We start from the raw sequence: 18,133 nt of genomic DNA on the forward strand, positions 1-18,133 counted from the left end.
TTCATAATTCTAATATATTGTTAGATAGGTAAGGCATGGGGCCTTGACATAGATTTATTACCTGATGTTTTAGTTTGCTAAAGTTGCTGAAATGCAATGTACTGGAAATGCACTGGTTTTTAACAATAGGGACTTATTAGCTTACAAGTTTACAGTTTTGAGGGCATGAAAATGTCCAAATCAAGGCATCAGCAGGTACCTTCTTCCTGAAGAAAGGCTGCTGGCAATCTGGGGCTCCTCTGTCACCTGGCCAGGCACATTTTTTTGTCTGTGGTCTCTCCCTTCTCTTCCTGGTTTCATTGCTTACAACTTCTGGCTTCAATGACTTCCTCTCTATTTTTGTGGTTTCTCTGATTTTTGTGTGTCCTTCTCTCTCAGCTTCTCTGGCTTTTTTCTCTCAGCCTCTTGGTGTATTTTTCTCTTAGTTTCTGTGTCCTTTCTCTGTCTTTTGTCTCTCTTTTTCTCATGCTCTTATAAAAAGGACTCCAGTAAGAGGATTAAGACCCATCTTAAATCAGGTGGGTCACATCTCAATTTAGGGTTCTACTCACCAAAAATCCTATTTACAATGGGTCCACACCCATGATAGGTTTACATCCAGAGGAATGGATTAGCTTTAATAACATGATCTTTTCTGGAGTACATACAGCTTCAAACCTTCATACCTATTGTGTTCAATGAGGAACCACCTATTATTATGATTTGAGTACAGAGAAAACCTTCATACCTGTTGTGTTCATTGAGGAACCACCTATTATTATGATTTGAGTACAGAGACTCTCCCTCTTCAGAGAACAGTTCCTTCGAGGCCTCAAAAGTATTTACACCCTGGAGTAAAGCACCATTATAAAATTGATTTTGGAGGGAATGGGGAAGGGAGAGAACCTGAACCATGGTTTTAAGGAGGAGGACAAATGACAATTAATCTGGAAATATATTTATGTAAAACCCTCTCTGCACTTGTACATCCTGACACTCTTCCTATATCCCCATTTGAAGACCAAGGTAGAGGATTTGAGAGGTGTGGAATAAAGCTTTGGAATAACACTGGGGAATGATAGAATTTTCAAAGGACCAGGAATAAGATGACTGCTTGGTGTTGAGGCCACAGGTGAAGTGGATCAAGGAAATTTCTGGCAGTGCTTATTAGCACTGCTTCCCTTTCTGTCTGTGCTCTCCAAGGAGTGCCCATCTTTTTTCTCCTCCTCTGCCTCTTCTCCATTTTCCTGTGAGATCTTCTGGTGGCAACCCAGAGCACCATTCTTTCAGCAAAGTGATTTTAGCAGTGTGGTCATTGACCTAAAATTCCACTGAAACAAAGTAGGATTTCTTGGTAAGGAGATTTGACCCATGCAACTTTTAGACCAAAAATGATATAAAGACTAGAATCACTGAATGGCCATTGGCAGAACAAATGCATACAACGATTGAGGTATTTGAGAGTTTAACGTAGGGCAACCTGTTTTAAATATATTTTTTTTAAGTTTAAATTAAGGTAAATAAGAAAGATTTTTGCCTTCCACCTCTTAAATTTAAAATGATATTTAAAGTATAAATACATGTTTTTAAACACATTTAAAATACGCATATGTATTTTAAATCTGTCTGTCCATCTGTCTAGCTAGATTTTGTCAAATAAATGATGGAGTACTTGAAAGATTATTCTGTATTCATTCTTGGATAAACATGATGCAGTGCACATTGGGGATTAACTTAAGATGTTTGGCAAATACAGTCTGTTGCCATTACATGTGTGCAAGTGTCATTTATACAGCTCATTAATTTAAAATGCTAATAAGATGGTGCTCCTGTGATTCAAGAACCATGTCAGATAGTAAAACAGTGTGTCCTGTTTACCATATGAATTCTGCCCTGTTTATTAAATTGCATACCTTATTTTTTTGGTTTTAGTATGCTGGGTCACAGTAGGACTAAAAGATTAAGGGAATGCAGAACTGATCAGCATATTCTTACTGCACAGAAAAACTTGTCATTTGTTGTGCAGATGATGTTTTGCTGTCATGTAACAACTTTCCATTATTTTCATTAGAAATTCTTTACTATACTGGGTGATTAGTAAGACAGCCATAATTTTTAAATGGGCAGTGAAGATTGACAGGTGATCTTACATCTTATTAGTTAGGTAAGGTAAGTTGGGTCATTAGCTGGTCCGATTTGAGCATATTTTAGGGCCCAGGGATTTGTAAACTGAAGTTCACAGAGCCTTATTTGCTCCCTAAGTGGACTTCAGGGGGATTCATGAAACAACCACATCAAAGTGTAGCAAATATTGTATGTGTGGGCACATATCCTCAGGTTTCATCAGAAAGGCAGAGTATTCTGTGTTCCCAAAAGGTTGAGAATGCCTTTTTGTTCAGTTTCCCTGCTGTATAAGACTGTGGGATGGACACAGTGGTGTCTTCAAAACACTGGAAATAATAATAACCATGTTTGTATCGCAGTACTTCTTCAGCCACATACAATATCCAATTCCAGAATAACGTCTGCACTTCCCTGTAGTATTTTTAGATCTATTACAAGTCTACGTAATCCTACTTCTGTTACAAATTACCCTTGCTAATTTACATTAGAAACAATCTAGAGAGCTGAGGGAATCTCAGACCTATGGTTGATTCCATATTTCCTTGGGGGTAAATATTTGGTTTTTCCATTTCCTTATATTTAAATAGTGTCAGAACAGAGTTCACAGAGAAAAAAATGGAATTTTAATATTACTGATGTTACATTTCTAGTAAACCATCTAGATGTAAATGGTCAATAGAAAAATTGTAAATAAGTGATATTATGAAATATTTTTTCATCTTTACCTGTCCCCGGATACCAGTCTGTTTAAAGCATAAATGATCACAGTTGGTATAGAGAGGAGAACAACAAGAGAAAAATGGGAAACAACCAAAAAATTCCTGGGAGTAGATTTTTGCCTGAATTTACACCTTGTTTTCTTGAAGATCTATCACTTTACCATTGTAAAGGAATACATGTGTCCAATGGTATTTTATTGATTGATATAGGTATCTTAATAATGAAAATAAATGCTAACCAACCATGTTATTTAAAATGATTCAGGGATTATAAACCAATACTGAATCAAAAAGCTCTTAACATTATTTTCTAAATATGCATGATCTAGGTAAGTAGTTCTCAAATATATGCAAACAGGCATTACCTGTAGAATTTGTTGAAATGCATATTCCTGGGACCTCACCCCACAGGCATTCTGATTCAGTAGTTCTGGAACTAGGATCTAGAGTTTGCATTTTTTAACACTTGCCTCAGGTGATATGACCACATTTTGCCCAAACTGATCTAGGTGCTAGGAGGTTAAATGGTAATATCTACAGTATAATAATATTGTCCTTAATATAAAAGAAGGCATGATAAGTGTAGAGAGATATGGGAGACATGGAAGTATTAATGGGTGTTATGGAATAATTTTGTACCCTGAAAACTATTGTGGGCCCCAAAGAGTTTTTTGTATGTGGGTTATATCCATTGATATTTACCATATTAAAAATTAAAATTGATATTTTAAAAATATTTAATTTATCTAAAATAACAATAAGTCCATTCATGTTAACATAAAATAATGTTTTATTTAAAAAGCCACTTTTCCAAAGTAAAAAATTAGAAGAGTGGCATTATCTTACATTTTTGAAAACCTTACTGTCTAGCTTAATAGAAGACAGCTGGATTCCCATATTTGCTTCTGCATTCAATCTGTTGCAATATGTTGTTTTGGTTGAAGTCTAGAAGAAAATCCAGCTTCACAAAGAAAAGGGAGGAATATTTTAATAGCTTTTTGATATTATACCAACACTCTGCAAGTCATAGTTTCTTAAAGGTTATTTGAATGTGGAATCTGAAATCATATCATTCAGCTTTTTTTTTTTTTTTAAACCTTTTATATGTTAAAATCCATTGGTGTATCTTGCACTTTGAATGGATCTTTTACCCAGGCATGATTTTGTACCATTATGCATTGGTCATTTGGAAAATATTAGTCATTGAGTTTTGCAGATCTTATAAAATAACATTTATTACTGCCACCCTGATCTCATCAGAAAAGTCTTTAAGCTGTTAAAGTCATGGTGGCAGATGTAAAAGTTTTCAAAAATGCTTGAAAGTGCAAATTTTATCATTGGCAACAAAAACTGTCAGTTGTTTTCCTTAAACAGGCTCACTTTGTTTATTTTTTAGAAAATCTGCCAAATACCCAAGTCAGAATAACCACAGTTTATCAGTTGTTCTTTCAAGTAAAAGTCGTGGTTCATGAAAGAAGCAGCTAGTTCAGCTTGCAACCCAATTACACAAGAGCTTTTCTTTTAGACCACCATTGTACTTCAGTATGCCGAAGTGCTTCATGTGTACTTCCCGTTTTCACACACGTGAACATTAAAAAGATCTGTATTCAAGAGTTAAGATTCAGTAAAAGCAATAATTCTGACTGCTTCATTAAGGACAATCATAAGGGGAATCAACTGGCTTTTCTTCTTAATTGCTACTCTGTAGCATTAAAGAATGCCATGACTGTTAGTTTGCTGCCACTGCCTTGTTTAGTGCTAAGAAGCCAGAAGTTTTCACCACTATTGCATTTGCACCATCAGTGCAAATATGAGCACAGTGAAAAAGACAAATGGTGTCTTTGTGTAATTCTAAAAATATAGTTTCAAACTCTGAGAAAGTCTTGGGGACTCCCAGAAGTCCATGAATCATGCTTTGAGGGTCACTGGTTGTTAGGTATATTGCATTGCCACCCTTCTATCCCCCAATCCCCTACCATTGTAATAATCTTAGTGCCAGGCCTTAACATGTTTGTATTCCATAGCTTCTTAATACAGTTTGGAGTATCTCTTTGTGAGACAGGAAACGCTGTCATGATTCTATATAGAATAGGTAGTTCACAGGACTATTCATTCAACATTCCTCTTAAGAGTTTACAGTGCCTACGATAAATGTGCTGGCCCCTCTAAGATGCTAAAGCACGTCCTTTCCCCATTTCTGCCCATCTACATTCCTTCTTGCTTATCATTAGGCAAGCTTAAATGTCTTCCCTGGTTCCCTTAGTAGGAAGAGATTTCGTTTGCATTTACAATGCTTATTATATTGTTGGTTTACATCTTCCGTATATATATATTTTTAATTTGTCAATCCCTTAATGACTTGCTTAAGGACCAAAATGAATAATTGTTTCCTTTGTAATCTGCATGTGGTCCAAAAAAGGGATAGCATTTTGAATTTGTCTGAATTTAATGTAATCAAAACTGAAAGCAAACAAAGTACAGCAAGTATACCGTTAGTTGCACATTTCCTGATTGCTAGCATTGGAATGATCAAAAGTAGCACGAACTTGGTTTACCACTATGGTTTTGTTCCCCGCTCATTGCAGCCCCTTGGGCCCCCATATTCAACAAATATTCAAATTGGAGCTGGAGTTCTGCGCGGCCGGGTACTGTGTGTTCCGGCGGTGTGTGTTTGTACATTGTTAAAACCCGGCAGGAGTGCACTAGCTAGGAACCTGCAGGCGGGGCACGGCGGCGAAATAGCTAGGCTGCGTCCTCGCTCGGGCTCGGCGCCCCGCCCGTCCCTGCCTGGGGCTCCGGCCGTTGGAGCGCCCTGCCCATTTAAGGAGGCGGACCGTACCACTAGAACTTTCCTGACAGGGGGAATGCGGGCGAACTCCGGACAACTTGAAGTGAGCCAAAAGAAGGCTTCCTTAACCTGCCAGCGCTGGCCCGCTTTCCAGCGTTGGTTGGTGGGTGCTATGTTCTTAGCGGGCTTTGAGCGTGAGTCCCTTTGATGACCTTCTTAGAATTCGCCCCGAGGGATCTTACTGCTGTGAATTCAGACGCGACGTTCCCCGGGCTTGTAAAAAGCGTATTTCTCCTGCAGAGGCCCCAGTGCCCGGATGTCCATCAGGCTTAGTGCAAACCACTGCGGTCAGAGCCCGAAGCTGCGCTGAGGCCGCCGAGGGCTCCGGAGCAGGTAGTCCCGTAACAGTTGCAGAGTCGCGCTGGGGAATCGTCCCCGCCCGGCTCCGGCAAATGGTGACCGAGGCGCTGACAGAAGGGCCCGCGGGTTGAAAGCGCTCATGGACACAGGACATTTGGCTCTATAAACTGAATTATGGCAGCCCAGTCAAGGTAAGTCCGGCACCGAGTGAAACTTTTAAAATATGCTAGTGGCTAGGGGAATTGAAGGTTGTGGGGGGGAAGGGTTGGGGTGCTGGGAAGAAGACGGGCTGCAAGCAGCTTTGTCATTGCTTTCTCATCATTCGTGATGCTGTGGCTCATTATTCAGTGTAAGATAAAAACAGTTTGGCGAGCAGACTAGGCGAATTCTGTTATAGTGGAGAGAGGAATTGAGTTACAGTTAAAATTAAAGTTAAATTCCCTCCTCTTCCAAAAAAGAACTTCTTTTGAGGGAAATTATGTTGATTTACCTTGTCTGCCTTTAACCAAATTTTCATTTCGTTTCTTTGTGCACCTTCCGTTTGGTTCTCTTGATTTCCCATTGATGTCTTGAGCGGAATTTTAGAAATACAATTAACGTAAATACAATTAATGTCTTGGAGATGGGGGATGGGAATTTGCCTGGTGATTGAAAATTTAACTGCTAAAACGTACACTAGCACTTGAAACGGCACAGCTTGTGTGAATCTGCTGAGTAGGCAGAGACCGAGAACGTACCCGGGTTGGTGAAGGGGAGAGAGGATAATGAACTGCAGTTGCTGTCAGGAGCACCAGTGTAAGATTGCTCAAGCCTTCTCTTTAACTGGCTTTGGAATGAACGTTAAAAAATAGTGACGACCAGGCAGTGGTGATTATTATCTGATTAAAACTGTTCTGTGTGATTTCATTTTAGCTATGACAGCAGTTCCTGCTGAAGGAAACTTAGGATTTATACATACATTCTGTTTTTTTTTTTTTTTACTCCCTTTAACTTTCAGTTTTACGGGAAAGCACCGTGGTCTCACATCTCTGACCTTCATTTAAAATAAAAGGAGCACTCTTCAAGGAGATATATAAAGTAGTATAGTGATTTTGGGATGTCTCAGAAGGCTAAACTAATTTCAGCTCTGAGGACCTAGATAGAATACTTAGAGAAATAGATGCGTTGATGTTGAATTTTGGGCTTGATGAGATTTTGAATTTTTTTGTCCTAAGAGAGAGAACTTTCTAGGAAGGAAGGAACTACTTTGTATGTAAAGTACCTCCTTAAGTGCTTTTTATATTTAATCCTCTCAACTCTGCAAGTAGTTTATCCCCTGCCCCCAATTTGTTGATTGTTCTAATAAGAAAGGAGTTCCTAAAACTGGGGCCAAGTAGTGGCAGGGCTTGGATGAGAAACAAAAGTTGCCTCTTTATTTTTGCTAACCTCTAACTGAAATTTAGTATCACTTTCTAGTAGCAATGCAGGCAAAAAAGCTATAGTATACAGTGGTAGTTTTTACCAGTACTTGTGATGTTATCACAAATAGAAAATCACATATTTTCATATATCATGACAGTTGTTGCAGATATCTTGAAATACCTTTTCTACTTACCACTACGATGAAATCAAGGAGCTGCTTTATCTTGTTTAATTCAATAATAAAAATAGCATATATACTACCAACTAGTCTTTCAAATATTTTGATGTGTATTTCTATATAATTTGTTCCCTTTGTAATCTTGTGTATTTTATTTAATGCATTGTAAAACATTCTGAGGGCATCCATAGTCTTCACCAAACTGCCAAAGAGATCCATGGCACAAGAACTCAGATTAAGATACTTGATTTAAGAAATGCAATAAATGCCATCTAACAGAGCTCAGTAATGTAGTGCTGGGATTTGTACCCAGATCTGAGTGATTCCAATCCCTGAGCCCTTAAACTAATGATAAAAATAAAATAATAGCTAACTTGAACACTGTTGTGTGCCAGGCACTGGGCTAAGCAGCTTTAATTCAGTTACTTCATTGACTCTTCTCAGTCATTTAAATCAATAGGTACTTTTATTACCCACTTTTGGCAGTTAAGGAAACTGAGGCCCAGCCAGGCTGTTTCTTGCCTGAGGTCACACAGGTGGAGCAATGACTTAGCGCTGCTGTGCAGCACTTCCTCACTTACATGCTGCCTCTTTAATGCTATGGTGAGGTTTTAAAAGGTATCTGCAGAGGCTCAGTATGAGTGTACAACAAGCAATTTCTACTAAAATTGCTTTGCTACTAGATATAATAATCTGAATTATCAGTGTAGTAGTTCAGCTTGCCAGCATTTGAAATAGGAGGACTGCATACATTTCTGCCTCTCTAGCTCTCCACCTGGCCTTCAGACATGCCCTTGAACCAGGAACAAAAATGCAAGGCCATTGTGTCTGTTGTTTTCTTAGCCTGCATGTTGGGAGAAGATCTCACATGTTGTAAATGTCCATTTTCTTTAGTCACACCTGAAATGTAGTCCAAGCTCATTCATTGTGCTTTGTGGGAGAGTAGGTAATCTTTGAGATCCAAAGAGAGAATATGTGCAGAGAGGAGTCCAGGTATTTTTGGATTTCAGGGAAATCCCAAAGCTGGGCCAAGGTGCCCTGTACTGCTAAGAGAAACAGAAATATCTGTTTACTCTTGAAACAATTAATTTAGATTGTTGGACTCATTGGACCTAAAGACTCACAGCTGTTTCTTCAAACCACAGTAGTTTCATTGTGCCTGGTTTAAAGAATTTGATTTTTTAATAGCAGAAATAGTTGGGAACTTAGATGAAACTGAATTTTGTAGCACTGATAGTGAATTTGGGAGCTGATCATGGCACTTTCGTCTCATTATTTGGTCTTGCTTTCAGGTAATGTCATTCTTGATTTGATACGGTGGCGTGTGACTAATTTTTCATGGGAATAGGCTGTGTATTCCCTTCTCTATAATCAGCTCTTTAAGGCAAGATATTATCTTACACTTTTTAGTTTCCCATATATATATGTAGGCTAGAAGTATTTTGAATGAGAGGGACTACCTAAATATTTCTTGTCCTGTGAACTTTTATAAATTGTGGTTATGTATTCCTTGACCTCATTCTAAAACCTAAAAGTAGGAAGTTATTTTTTGTTTTGGGTTTCTGGTTGTTTTCACCATTTAGAAATAGAAGGCATTTATTGAGTAAAATCTGAATTGCCTAGGATTAAAAAATTAGATTTTTGGTCACTATTTTGAAAACAATGTATATTTGGTTTATTGAGCTTTTAGAATCGTGGAGAAAGGTAATCACTTAGAAATGCAACAACAGTTAAAGCAGAACATACGCTATGTCTCAGCTCTCAGGTTAGTGTGTTCTTTCTTTGGAACCTATAAACATCACAGACACATAGGGCTAGACTTCCTTATGGGAAGTGTAACAAACTTGCTTTCTTTAACGTGAAATAGCTACAGATCATTGGCTTTAGTTTCCTAGTTCTGATCATAAGCACATGGAGACTATGCATTTATAGAAGTAAAATAACTGGCATGTCTTCTTTTTGGGAACTAGTAAGCTTGTGGTGGTTAGGGTGTGGGGATGGAAACCTAACGGTTTACAGAGCCATCTTTTTTTATGTGGATTAGCTTGCTTTATATTGAGGAGTGATTGTTGATGGATAGAAGAGAAAGCGGGGCTTTGTCTGATTTCCACCTCCGCTAGGTCCTTCACTGAGGCAATCCCTGAATTCTAGAAAGTGATATGTATACCTTCAACTACCATCAGGGATTAACTAGTTATAAAAGCACCTGAGAAGCTCTCATTCACACCCCCTCGCCCCATGGCTTTGGGGAAGCTTGGTTGAGGAGATGGGGGAGGAGGGGCAGTTGAACATACTTCTTTCGGAGAGTTGCAAAAGAAAGCACTTTGAGACAAACGGCACAAAGTTGACTTTTAGTCAACTCTCCCACATTTTTTTTCTTTTGAATTTGACTGAAGTTAATATTAATGAAACTTTTCAAAAAAATCTATTAAGAGGCAGTCACATTGATCCCAAGATTATTGTAAAGCCGGTTTTTGATGCATCTCTAACTCTGGCGAGGGAAACTTTTCCAGTGCAGAAAGCATTGCTCTGAAACTGTTCCCTTATGAGCTACTGATTACCTTAGGAGAAAATTCATGAAAACAAAGAAGCTCTGATTAAATATGAGCAAATATCAAAGAAGAATGTTATGGTATTTTGGAAAGTGCAGTTCAAGGAAGTGATTTCAAGAAGGGAAAAATTTCTGCGGTATTGCGACCCAGTGAATGTCCTCATTATTTTTTCCCTTACGCGACACCATTGTAAACTGTGTCCTTGACAGAAGAGAAATGCAGACAGGTCTCCTAAGTATTTCCTTCTGTTTCATCCTGAGAGCCCAGCTGAGCTTCCTGACTCACAGCCTAGCGCTTCCTCCATGATAAAGACTGAAGGAGGAATGAGTCATATTTTTTTTTTTTGTTCAGCTGATTTGCAGGGATGTTCTTTTTCAAATTAACTAAGTGATATCTTGAGAGATTTAGGGCTTTCTGTACCATGCCAGGAAACATTATTCAATGGCTGGTCTTACACACTTTTTTTTTTTTTTAGATCTTCATTTTATTGAGATATATTCACATACCATGCAGTCATACAAAACAAATTGTACATTCGATTGTTCACAGTACCATTACATAGTTGTACATTCATCACCAAAATCAATCCCTGACACCTTCATTACCACACACACAAAAATAACAAGAATAATTAAAGTGAAAAAGAGCAATTAAAGTAAAAAAGAACACTGGGTGCCTTTGTTTGTTTCCTTCCCCTATTTTTCTACTCATCCATCCATAAACTAGACAAAGTGGAGTGTGGTCCTTATGGCTTTCCCAATCCCATTGTCACCCCTCATAAGCTACATTTTTATACAATTGTCTTCAAGATTCATGGGTTCTGGGTTGTAGTTTGATAGTTACAGGTATCTACCACCAGCTACCCCAATTCATTAGAACCTAAAAAGGGTTGTCTAAATTGTGCGTAAGAGTGCCCACCAGAGTGACCTCTCGGCTCCTTTTGGAATCTCTCTGCCACTGAAGCTTATTTCATTTCCTTTCACATCCCCCTTTTGGTCAAGAAGATGTTCTCCATCCCACGATGCCAGGTCTACATTCCTCCCCAGGAGTCATATTCCACGTTGCCAGGGAGATTCACCCCCTGGGCTTACACACTTTTGAAAGTGAAAATAAGTGATGCATTTAAAAAATTCAAATTTCAAAGTTATTCAGTAATGAAAGACACTGTCTTAATCATTGATAAGAGAGAAATATGCTCTCTCATCTTGGTCCTGTAATTTATTTGTTTTGGGCATCCAAATCTATGTAGGATTGCAAAGCTAATTAGCTTCACTACTGCTTTGAGGTGTAACATTACAACTTGATTACTTCTAAACATACGAACCTAGTTTTCTATTAGCAAACTGTTCCTTTCAGTTGTTTTTCAAGATTGGCAAGTAAACATTCTAATAATTCAGGTATATCCTTCTTTATGAGTTATGTTAAGGGACTGCAAGCAACATTGTATTCTGATTACCACTTGGAAATACAGTTTGCACCTTTAAGACCAAGTTTCTTAAACATGTTTCTTGGCTCAGAAATACAAACCTAGTGAGCCGGGGTATCATTTCTTTGTTGTGGTTCAGTTACATTTTATTCCTGTAGGGTGGATGCATAATTTCTTTTACAGCTCAAGTGATTACTTATCTTTTTTATTTAAGTGAAAAAAAAAGTTTTGGAAAAAGCTGAAGTGGTAGTAGTTTAGCTCTGTTTCTCTGTTGTTCCTAATTCATTTTATTATGACTATAATATGTCTATTCATTTGCACAAGGTAATATACAGCAGGTAGAAGGTCCAATAACATTTTGCTTAAATATAAATATACTAGAATAAGTTTAGATTTATAACCCAAGTGAAAAAAATCAAAGATTTCTAAGTTTTGGTGTTAATGCCTTGGACACCCAAAAGTAAAGATTAACTTTAAAACCATCCAAGTGCTGACTTTTTATGCCTTGGCAGTGATCAGTGTTGGGAATCCTCCTGTGCAAACATTTCCCTTTTCTTGTCTGTACACAGTGAATTAAAGCTTAAGCTTGATGGCTTGAAAGTCTTGTTCTGTGGTGAAGTTCTGTTGTTTTCTTGAGTTGTTTTATTTGCTTTGTTTTTATTTTAACCAGAAATGAACTGTCTGATTCTTAAGGCTATTCCTCAAAGCTGTAATTTGGAGTCAGATTTAATATATTAAGAGGGAATACCCAATGGTGATGTTGTCTTGTCTAAAGGAACTAAAGCAAACGGGGGGAAAATATATTTTATTTTTACTGACACCTAAATTGTCTTTATGTTGGTATTAGGTATTATATTTCCAAAAGGTACCCACAGTTTGGCCACATTCTAAAAAGTACCAAGAATTGTTTTCTTCCTTAATGGCTCATATGATGAATTCTTGGAAACTTGTATGCCACATGATCCTTTGTTTGGGTAGGCTCGGGAGAATTAAGGTTCTGACTCTTGAGTCATTTGCTTGCCTTTATTTTACCCAAAAAGATATTAGCTTGTTTTTCAGTATTGCTTGCTGCTAGATTGGCAATAAAACAAATGAAAGTAAGAGAATATCTTAGGGGTAGTGTCATCTTAGGTTCAGGGTTCTCAAACTTGATTAGACATGAGAATCACCATAGCCACTTGCTAACGTGCAAAGTCTGGCTCCCTTCCCTCCCCCAAGAGATTCTGATTGGGCAGGTCCAGGGTGGAGGCTGCAGACTGAGGCCGGAGGCCCGAGGGCCACACTTTGTGAAATGGTGTGTGTGCGTGGGTATGAATACATCATATAAACTGTGTCATGCAGGGTAATTAAATTTTGATATTATGTATGCTCATATACACAGGTTGTTTTTCCTCCTGTTGAATCAGCTGGAGGTTGGTAGAGAAGGCAGATATTTAACTTCATAAATTTGTCTACTTACTTTTAACTCTATTAATTGAAATGCCTAGATGTGTCTGTGTTCAAAAAATAAATAAATAAAAGTTTGCATATATGGTAAATTGATTACTTGGGAAGAAGAGTTAACTTTATTTCCCAAAGGTATCAAGAAGTAATGCCCAATGTTTGATCATGCAGCGCTTTCCCAAGGATTGTTTCTTCTCAAGGACTTCGCTATCTAATTTACCTCCTCCTACTCCCTGTGGCCTGCCTCCCCAAACTGCTAACTCACTCTCTCTCCATCACACACACCCCAGTTTATCAGGTGGCAGTTGTTTTCTTTCCCAGACAAATGTTAACAACTGTGAATTGGTTGATTATGTTCAAACCATATGACAATGAAATGAAAGTTTTTTGCTTTTGTTGTTGTTGCTTTAACAAAAGCATTGCCTAGGTGTACAGTTTTTGAACAAATAATGTCCAAAAAGAAAATTTAAATGTTTGTACTCCTGCAAAGTAAATGTTTAAAATTATAATAGATGTCACTTCCTGTAACAAAATCAGGAAACACTTTCTGGTATGTGGGTGTTGTAACTTTTCAATTCTTGGAACTTTCCTTCAGGAAACTGTCCTGTCAAAAGCAAAGCAGTCTATAAAATATGAAGCACAATTCCCAAACTGTGTTGTGCAGTATAATTAAATTTTGATTTGGTACATATGTTTTCGTGGTCATGCAGACTTGAGATTATCACATGACTTCTATCATGGATAATGTGCGTCTGGATAACTTGTTAAATTACTTCTCCCTCCTCCCTGCCTTCCCTTTGCTTTAAAAATACAGGTGTATCTGATTTATTCTGTAGGTGAATTTACAGAAAGTGGTATAAACTTAACTAGTCCCCACTGTTTTGTACAAAACTATGAGAACTGTTTCCTACCTAGATTTGCAGAAATTACTTAATTTTGCCTCTCAATTGACAACTTAATATTTTACCATGGATCTAAATAAAATGGCCTATCTAGTAAATTGGTAGCTTCGAGCTACCAAAACACTGATAAAAATTTGAAGCAAGATGGTAGGATTGTTTTTATTTTTTTTTTTAAAGGAAAACAGAACTTCTTATTGATTTTAAATCAGTTTTTATTGGTTTTTAAAAAAAAGCCTGCTTATTGGTACAAAGTTCTGGACAGTAATGCATACATAAAACACCCTGTCATTTTATATTTTTTTAAGTAACTTTTACCTAGCAGTTATAATTTAGGGATTATGTTTTCCTGTTTTTCTTTTGTAGTCTGCATCTCCTCCTCTACCCCCCTCACCCTCTTTTAGACCACACTTATGCTAACTCCATTTTAAAAAAGAGCTGTGTAAATATAAACTTTGTACCACACGGAAAAAAAATTAGACAGGAGCGTTTACTAACATTAACACAGTAAAAGGGTAGAATCAAACCAGATGTTACATTTGTTTCAAAATAGGTCTGCTTCCTTAAAAAGTTGGAAAGAATAAACAGATTAGTGTCCTCTGCTTGTCATGTCACTTGGTTTTCGAAATATACTAATTCAAAGTATACTAATTAAACTTAGTTTTTGTTTTTAAATGGGAACTGTGCCCAGAAGATGAAAAATCCTATGTTAGCAGTTATAAAAGACTGAATTTGATAATTCCTATCATTGCTCATAATGTGGAGTTTTAATTTTTATTCTTATGACAGGGGCCTTTTCTTACCAAAACAACAACAAAAAAGCCCTTCATATTTTTCTTGTTTTAAAAGTCCTATTTCTCTAAGAGTAAAGTAAAAATCATTAGGTTCATGTTGTACTGAGTTTAATTTGTAGGCTTTTAGAAAATCATGCCAGTTTTATAAGTATAGAATAAAACTTAGTTTCATCCTGAGGTCAACCATATTCTGTGGTGACACTCATAAGCTATTTATATTATCCATTATTTTAAAGTTATGCAGTGAGTTAGAAGCTACACTCCTGGTCTTTAGGTAGCTTTGTAAATGACCCTCTTCTGGGGAAAGTGGTGAGGGAGCCTTTACTTTTAATCAGCATCCATCCACTGTCATTCAGATCTTTTGTCTCCTATGCTACATCTCATTTGCAAGCATTTCATTCCAGCCCAAATTTTTTTTTTTCTTTTTAAACAACTTTCTTGAGGTATATTTTACATACCATAAAATTCATCCATTTCAAGTGTGCAATTTACTGATTTTAGTAACTTTACTGAGTGATGCAGCCATCACTGTAAATCAGTTTCAGAACATTTTCATCCCCTCAGTAAAATCCCTTGTGCCATTTACAGTTAATCCCTGTTCTGTGCCCCAGGCAACTATTAATCTATTTTTTTGTCTCTATAGATTTGCCTTTTCTGGACATTTCACATAAACAGAATCATAAATGAAACAGCGTGGTTTCTTGTGTCTGGCGTTTTTCACTTTGAATAATGTATCTGTACTTCTGTTTTTTTTTAATTGCTGAATAGTGTTTCATTGTATGGATGTATCTGTACTTCTGTCTTTTTAGTTGCTGAATAGTATTCCATTGTGTGGATGTAATGGGCAGGTTGGTTTGTCAGTGGTGAATCATGCTGCTATGAACATTCAAATGTGAGTCTTTGTGTGGACATGTTTTCCTTTTTCTTGGTTAGATATCTAGGAATGGAATTGCTGGATCATATAATAGTTTTATGTTTAACTTCTTGAAAAACTGCCAAATTGTTTTCCAAACTGTATGCCCACCCTAGTACAAGTTTTTTTTTTTTTAATTTTTATTTTTTTAATCATTTTTTTTGTTATTGTGGGATATAACATGTAACATAGAAGTGATAACTTTTCTGGTGCAATTTAACAAGTAGAGAGCAGATTTCAAAGAATGTTATTATGGGTTACAGTTCCACAGTTTCAATTATTTCCTTATTGTGAAATATAACATATATGCAAAAAAGTAGTAACTTTCAAAGTACGATTTAACAAGTAGTTATATAGAAATTTCCAAAAATGTTATGGGTTATAGTACCATAGTTTCAGTGATTTCCTTATTATGGAATATAGCCTATATACAAAAAAGGTGATCTCTCAAATTACAATTTAACAAGTAGCTAAGAGCAAATTTCAAAGAATGCTATGGGTTGCATTTCTACCATTTCAGTTCTTTCCTTCTAGATATTCTAGTACCCTACCAATTAAGAAAAAGAAAATCATATAGAGATCCAGTATTCATAATCCTTTGTTAAATTCCATCTTGTCTGTGGCTACCCTTTCCTCTAGTTTTAATCACTTTCCCAATCCTCGGCGATGCCTAGGGAGTGAGCACCCTGACTTGTTCATGCTAAAAAGGGGTGTCGACATTATGGGAAAAGGGGACACATCTGGTTGATGTTCTTGAAGACGCTATTGCCTCTGGGTTTTGGGTCTTAGCTGGCATAGGCGTTCCCTTGAGGATTTAAGTTTCTGTAGAATAAACTTAGTAAAACTTTTATAGATCTCAGATAGGGCTAGTACAAGTTTAAACTGGTCTAATTCAGTTAGTTTATTAAGCAAGTTATTTACTATTTTCAGAGTCAATTGTACTATGAAACTTATGATTCTGCAAGCTGTTAAATTTTAAAAATTAAAAATCAGTGTGTTAAGTTTGTATTTTAAAACCCAATGCATTTTTCTCACAGAAAATCGTTTATAGTATTTCTTAAATTGATTGGGGTTTTTGATGAAGAAACTGATATCAAGGAATATTAAAAATGTTTAGTGTAGAGTACCAAGGTATGCTAATTGTTGTCAAAATAGCAAATGAACTTCTAGTCCACAACTCATAAATCCCTCAAATATCATAAATAAGTATATTATTAGTTACAAAAAAATTATTTATTTCACCACTGAAAAATGGCCCTAGAAATTACTCTTTCAGTTTGCTTTTTAGTACAAACATTCATTAGCTCTTCTCATTTACTAGAGTCTCACAGGCAAAGATAGGTTATCTAAGTGAAGCGTCTGGAAATTATCATTAAAACTTGGGCCCTGCTGCAGAGAGGTGGGGACCACATGCCCTTGACTGGGTGTTGTGCTCTAAACTTAGGAAAACATAGGTCTGTTTTACAAACAAGAATAGTTCATGAAATGCTCTGAAAGTCTCTTTAGGTGTGTGTGTGATGGTTGTGAAAGCGAATCAGTTTTTCAGCACCCCTTTGCTGTTTTGTAAAAAAGGCTTTGAGTCACTGCTTAGAAGATGCCTCCTTCATCTCTTCCTGAGATGAGTCTGCCCAGTGGGCTTTCAACTTTGGGGTTGTCAGTGTATTATGGCATGTTATTGGAATTCACTGCTTTGGGTATTAAGATAATTTAGCTATTTAAGGATTGTATCAATTTTAATAGCTTCATGAACGTGCCCAATTTACATGAGTTAACAGTGCACTTAAGATTAGTTATCTGTATCCATTATTGATGAATTCTTCATTGCTGACTTAGAGCCAGTCACTGTGTGTGCAGGGCTCAGAGCTGGTTATGACAGAAGTGATCTCTCCCTCCCCATAGGGGGCTCACAGTTTGGGGGGACAGAAGAAAATAGTAAATAAACTGACAGATCAATTGCAAACTATGGTAAGTACTATGAAAAAAACAAACAGGGTGCCAAGACAGAAAACACTGGGGTACAGGAACCTGTTCTTGAGTGAGCCTGGAAGACCTCTGAGGAGGGTGATCTGAGGTGCAGAAGAAGCAAGCCGTGACCTGTTAAAAGAGATTTAATCATCCCTTCAGAATGTGCATAGAAAATGACAACTGATTTGGGAAGGACAGCATTTGAAAACTGGGCAAGTACTGATTTAGGAAATACCCATCATGAAGAAATTTCTCAAAATAAAAATTTGATTGTTTTTGTGGAATATAATTTTATGAAAACACGGCTCAGTTATTTGAAATTGTTATTTTAATGAAGGCAAAACAAGTACCATAAAAACATAGCTTCAACTTTAAAATGGAGACTGCAGTTTCTGAAAGTTAGCCTTAATTGTTGCATAAATATAAACACTTTAAAGAAGCAATGAAAAGAACTTTGAGAGGACATTTTTCTTTGTTGGAAGCCCTCAAATAAGGGATGTGGTGGAATTAGAGAAGTCCCAGCTTAGTGAGTAAAGGCATAAGGAAGTGAAGATATAGTCAGTAAGGAGGACATTTAGCCTGGTTATTAAAT

The 18,133-nt window shown here is 36.9% G+C and overlaps 1 protein-coding gene across 7 annotated transcripts in view; it reads left to right on the forward strand.

Annotated features, from left to right (window-relative positions):
• The window catches only part of AFF1 (AF4/FMR2 family member 1), a 227,645-nt gene that overhangs the window by 74,119 nt on the left and 135,393 nt on the right, over positions 1–18,133 (forward strand). The window contains exon 1 of one of the 7 annotated variants that reach the window (XM_037830213.1): positions 5,211–6,161. The exons of the other annotated variants lie outside the window; for them this stretch is intronic. Coding sequence (XP_037686141.1) covers positions 6,145–6,161 — 17 coding nt within the window. The 5' untranslated portion in view covers positions 5,211–6,144. Of the gene's footprint in view, positions 1–5,210; positions 6,162–18,133 lie in introns of those variants that run through there. 7 annotated transcript variants of the gene reach the window in all.

Source organism: Choloepus didactylus, chromosome 3 (assembly GCF_015220235.1).
Source record: "Choloepus didactylus isolate mChoDid1 chromosome 3, mChoDid1.pri, whole genome shotgun sequence".
In the NCBI taxonomy this organism is placed as follows: Eukaryota; Metazoa; Chordata; class Mammalia; order Pilosa; family Megalonychidae; genus Choloepus; species Choloepus didactylus.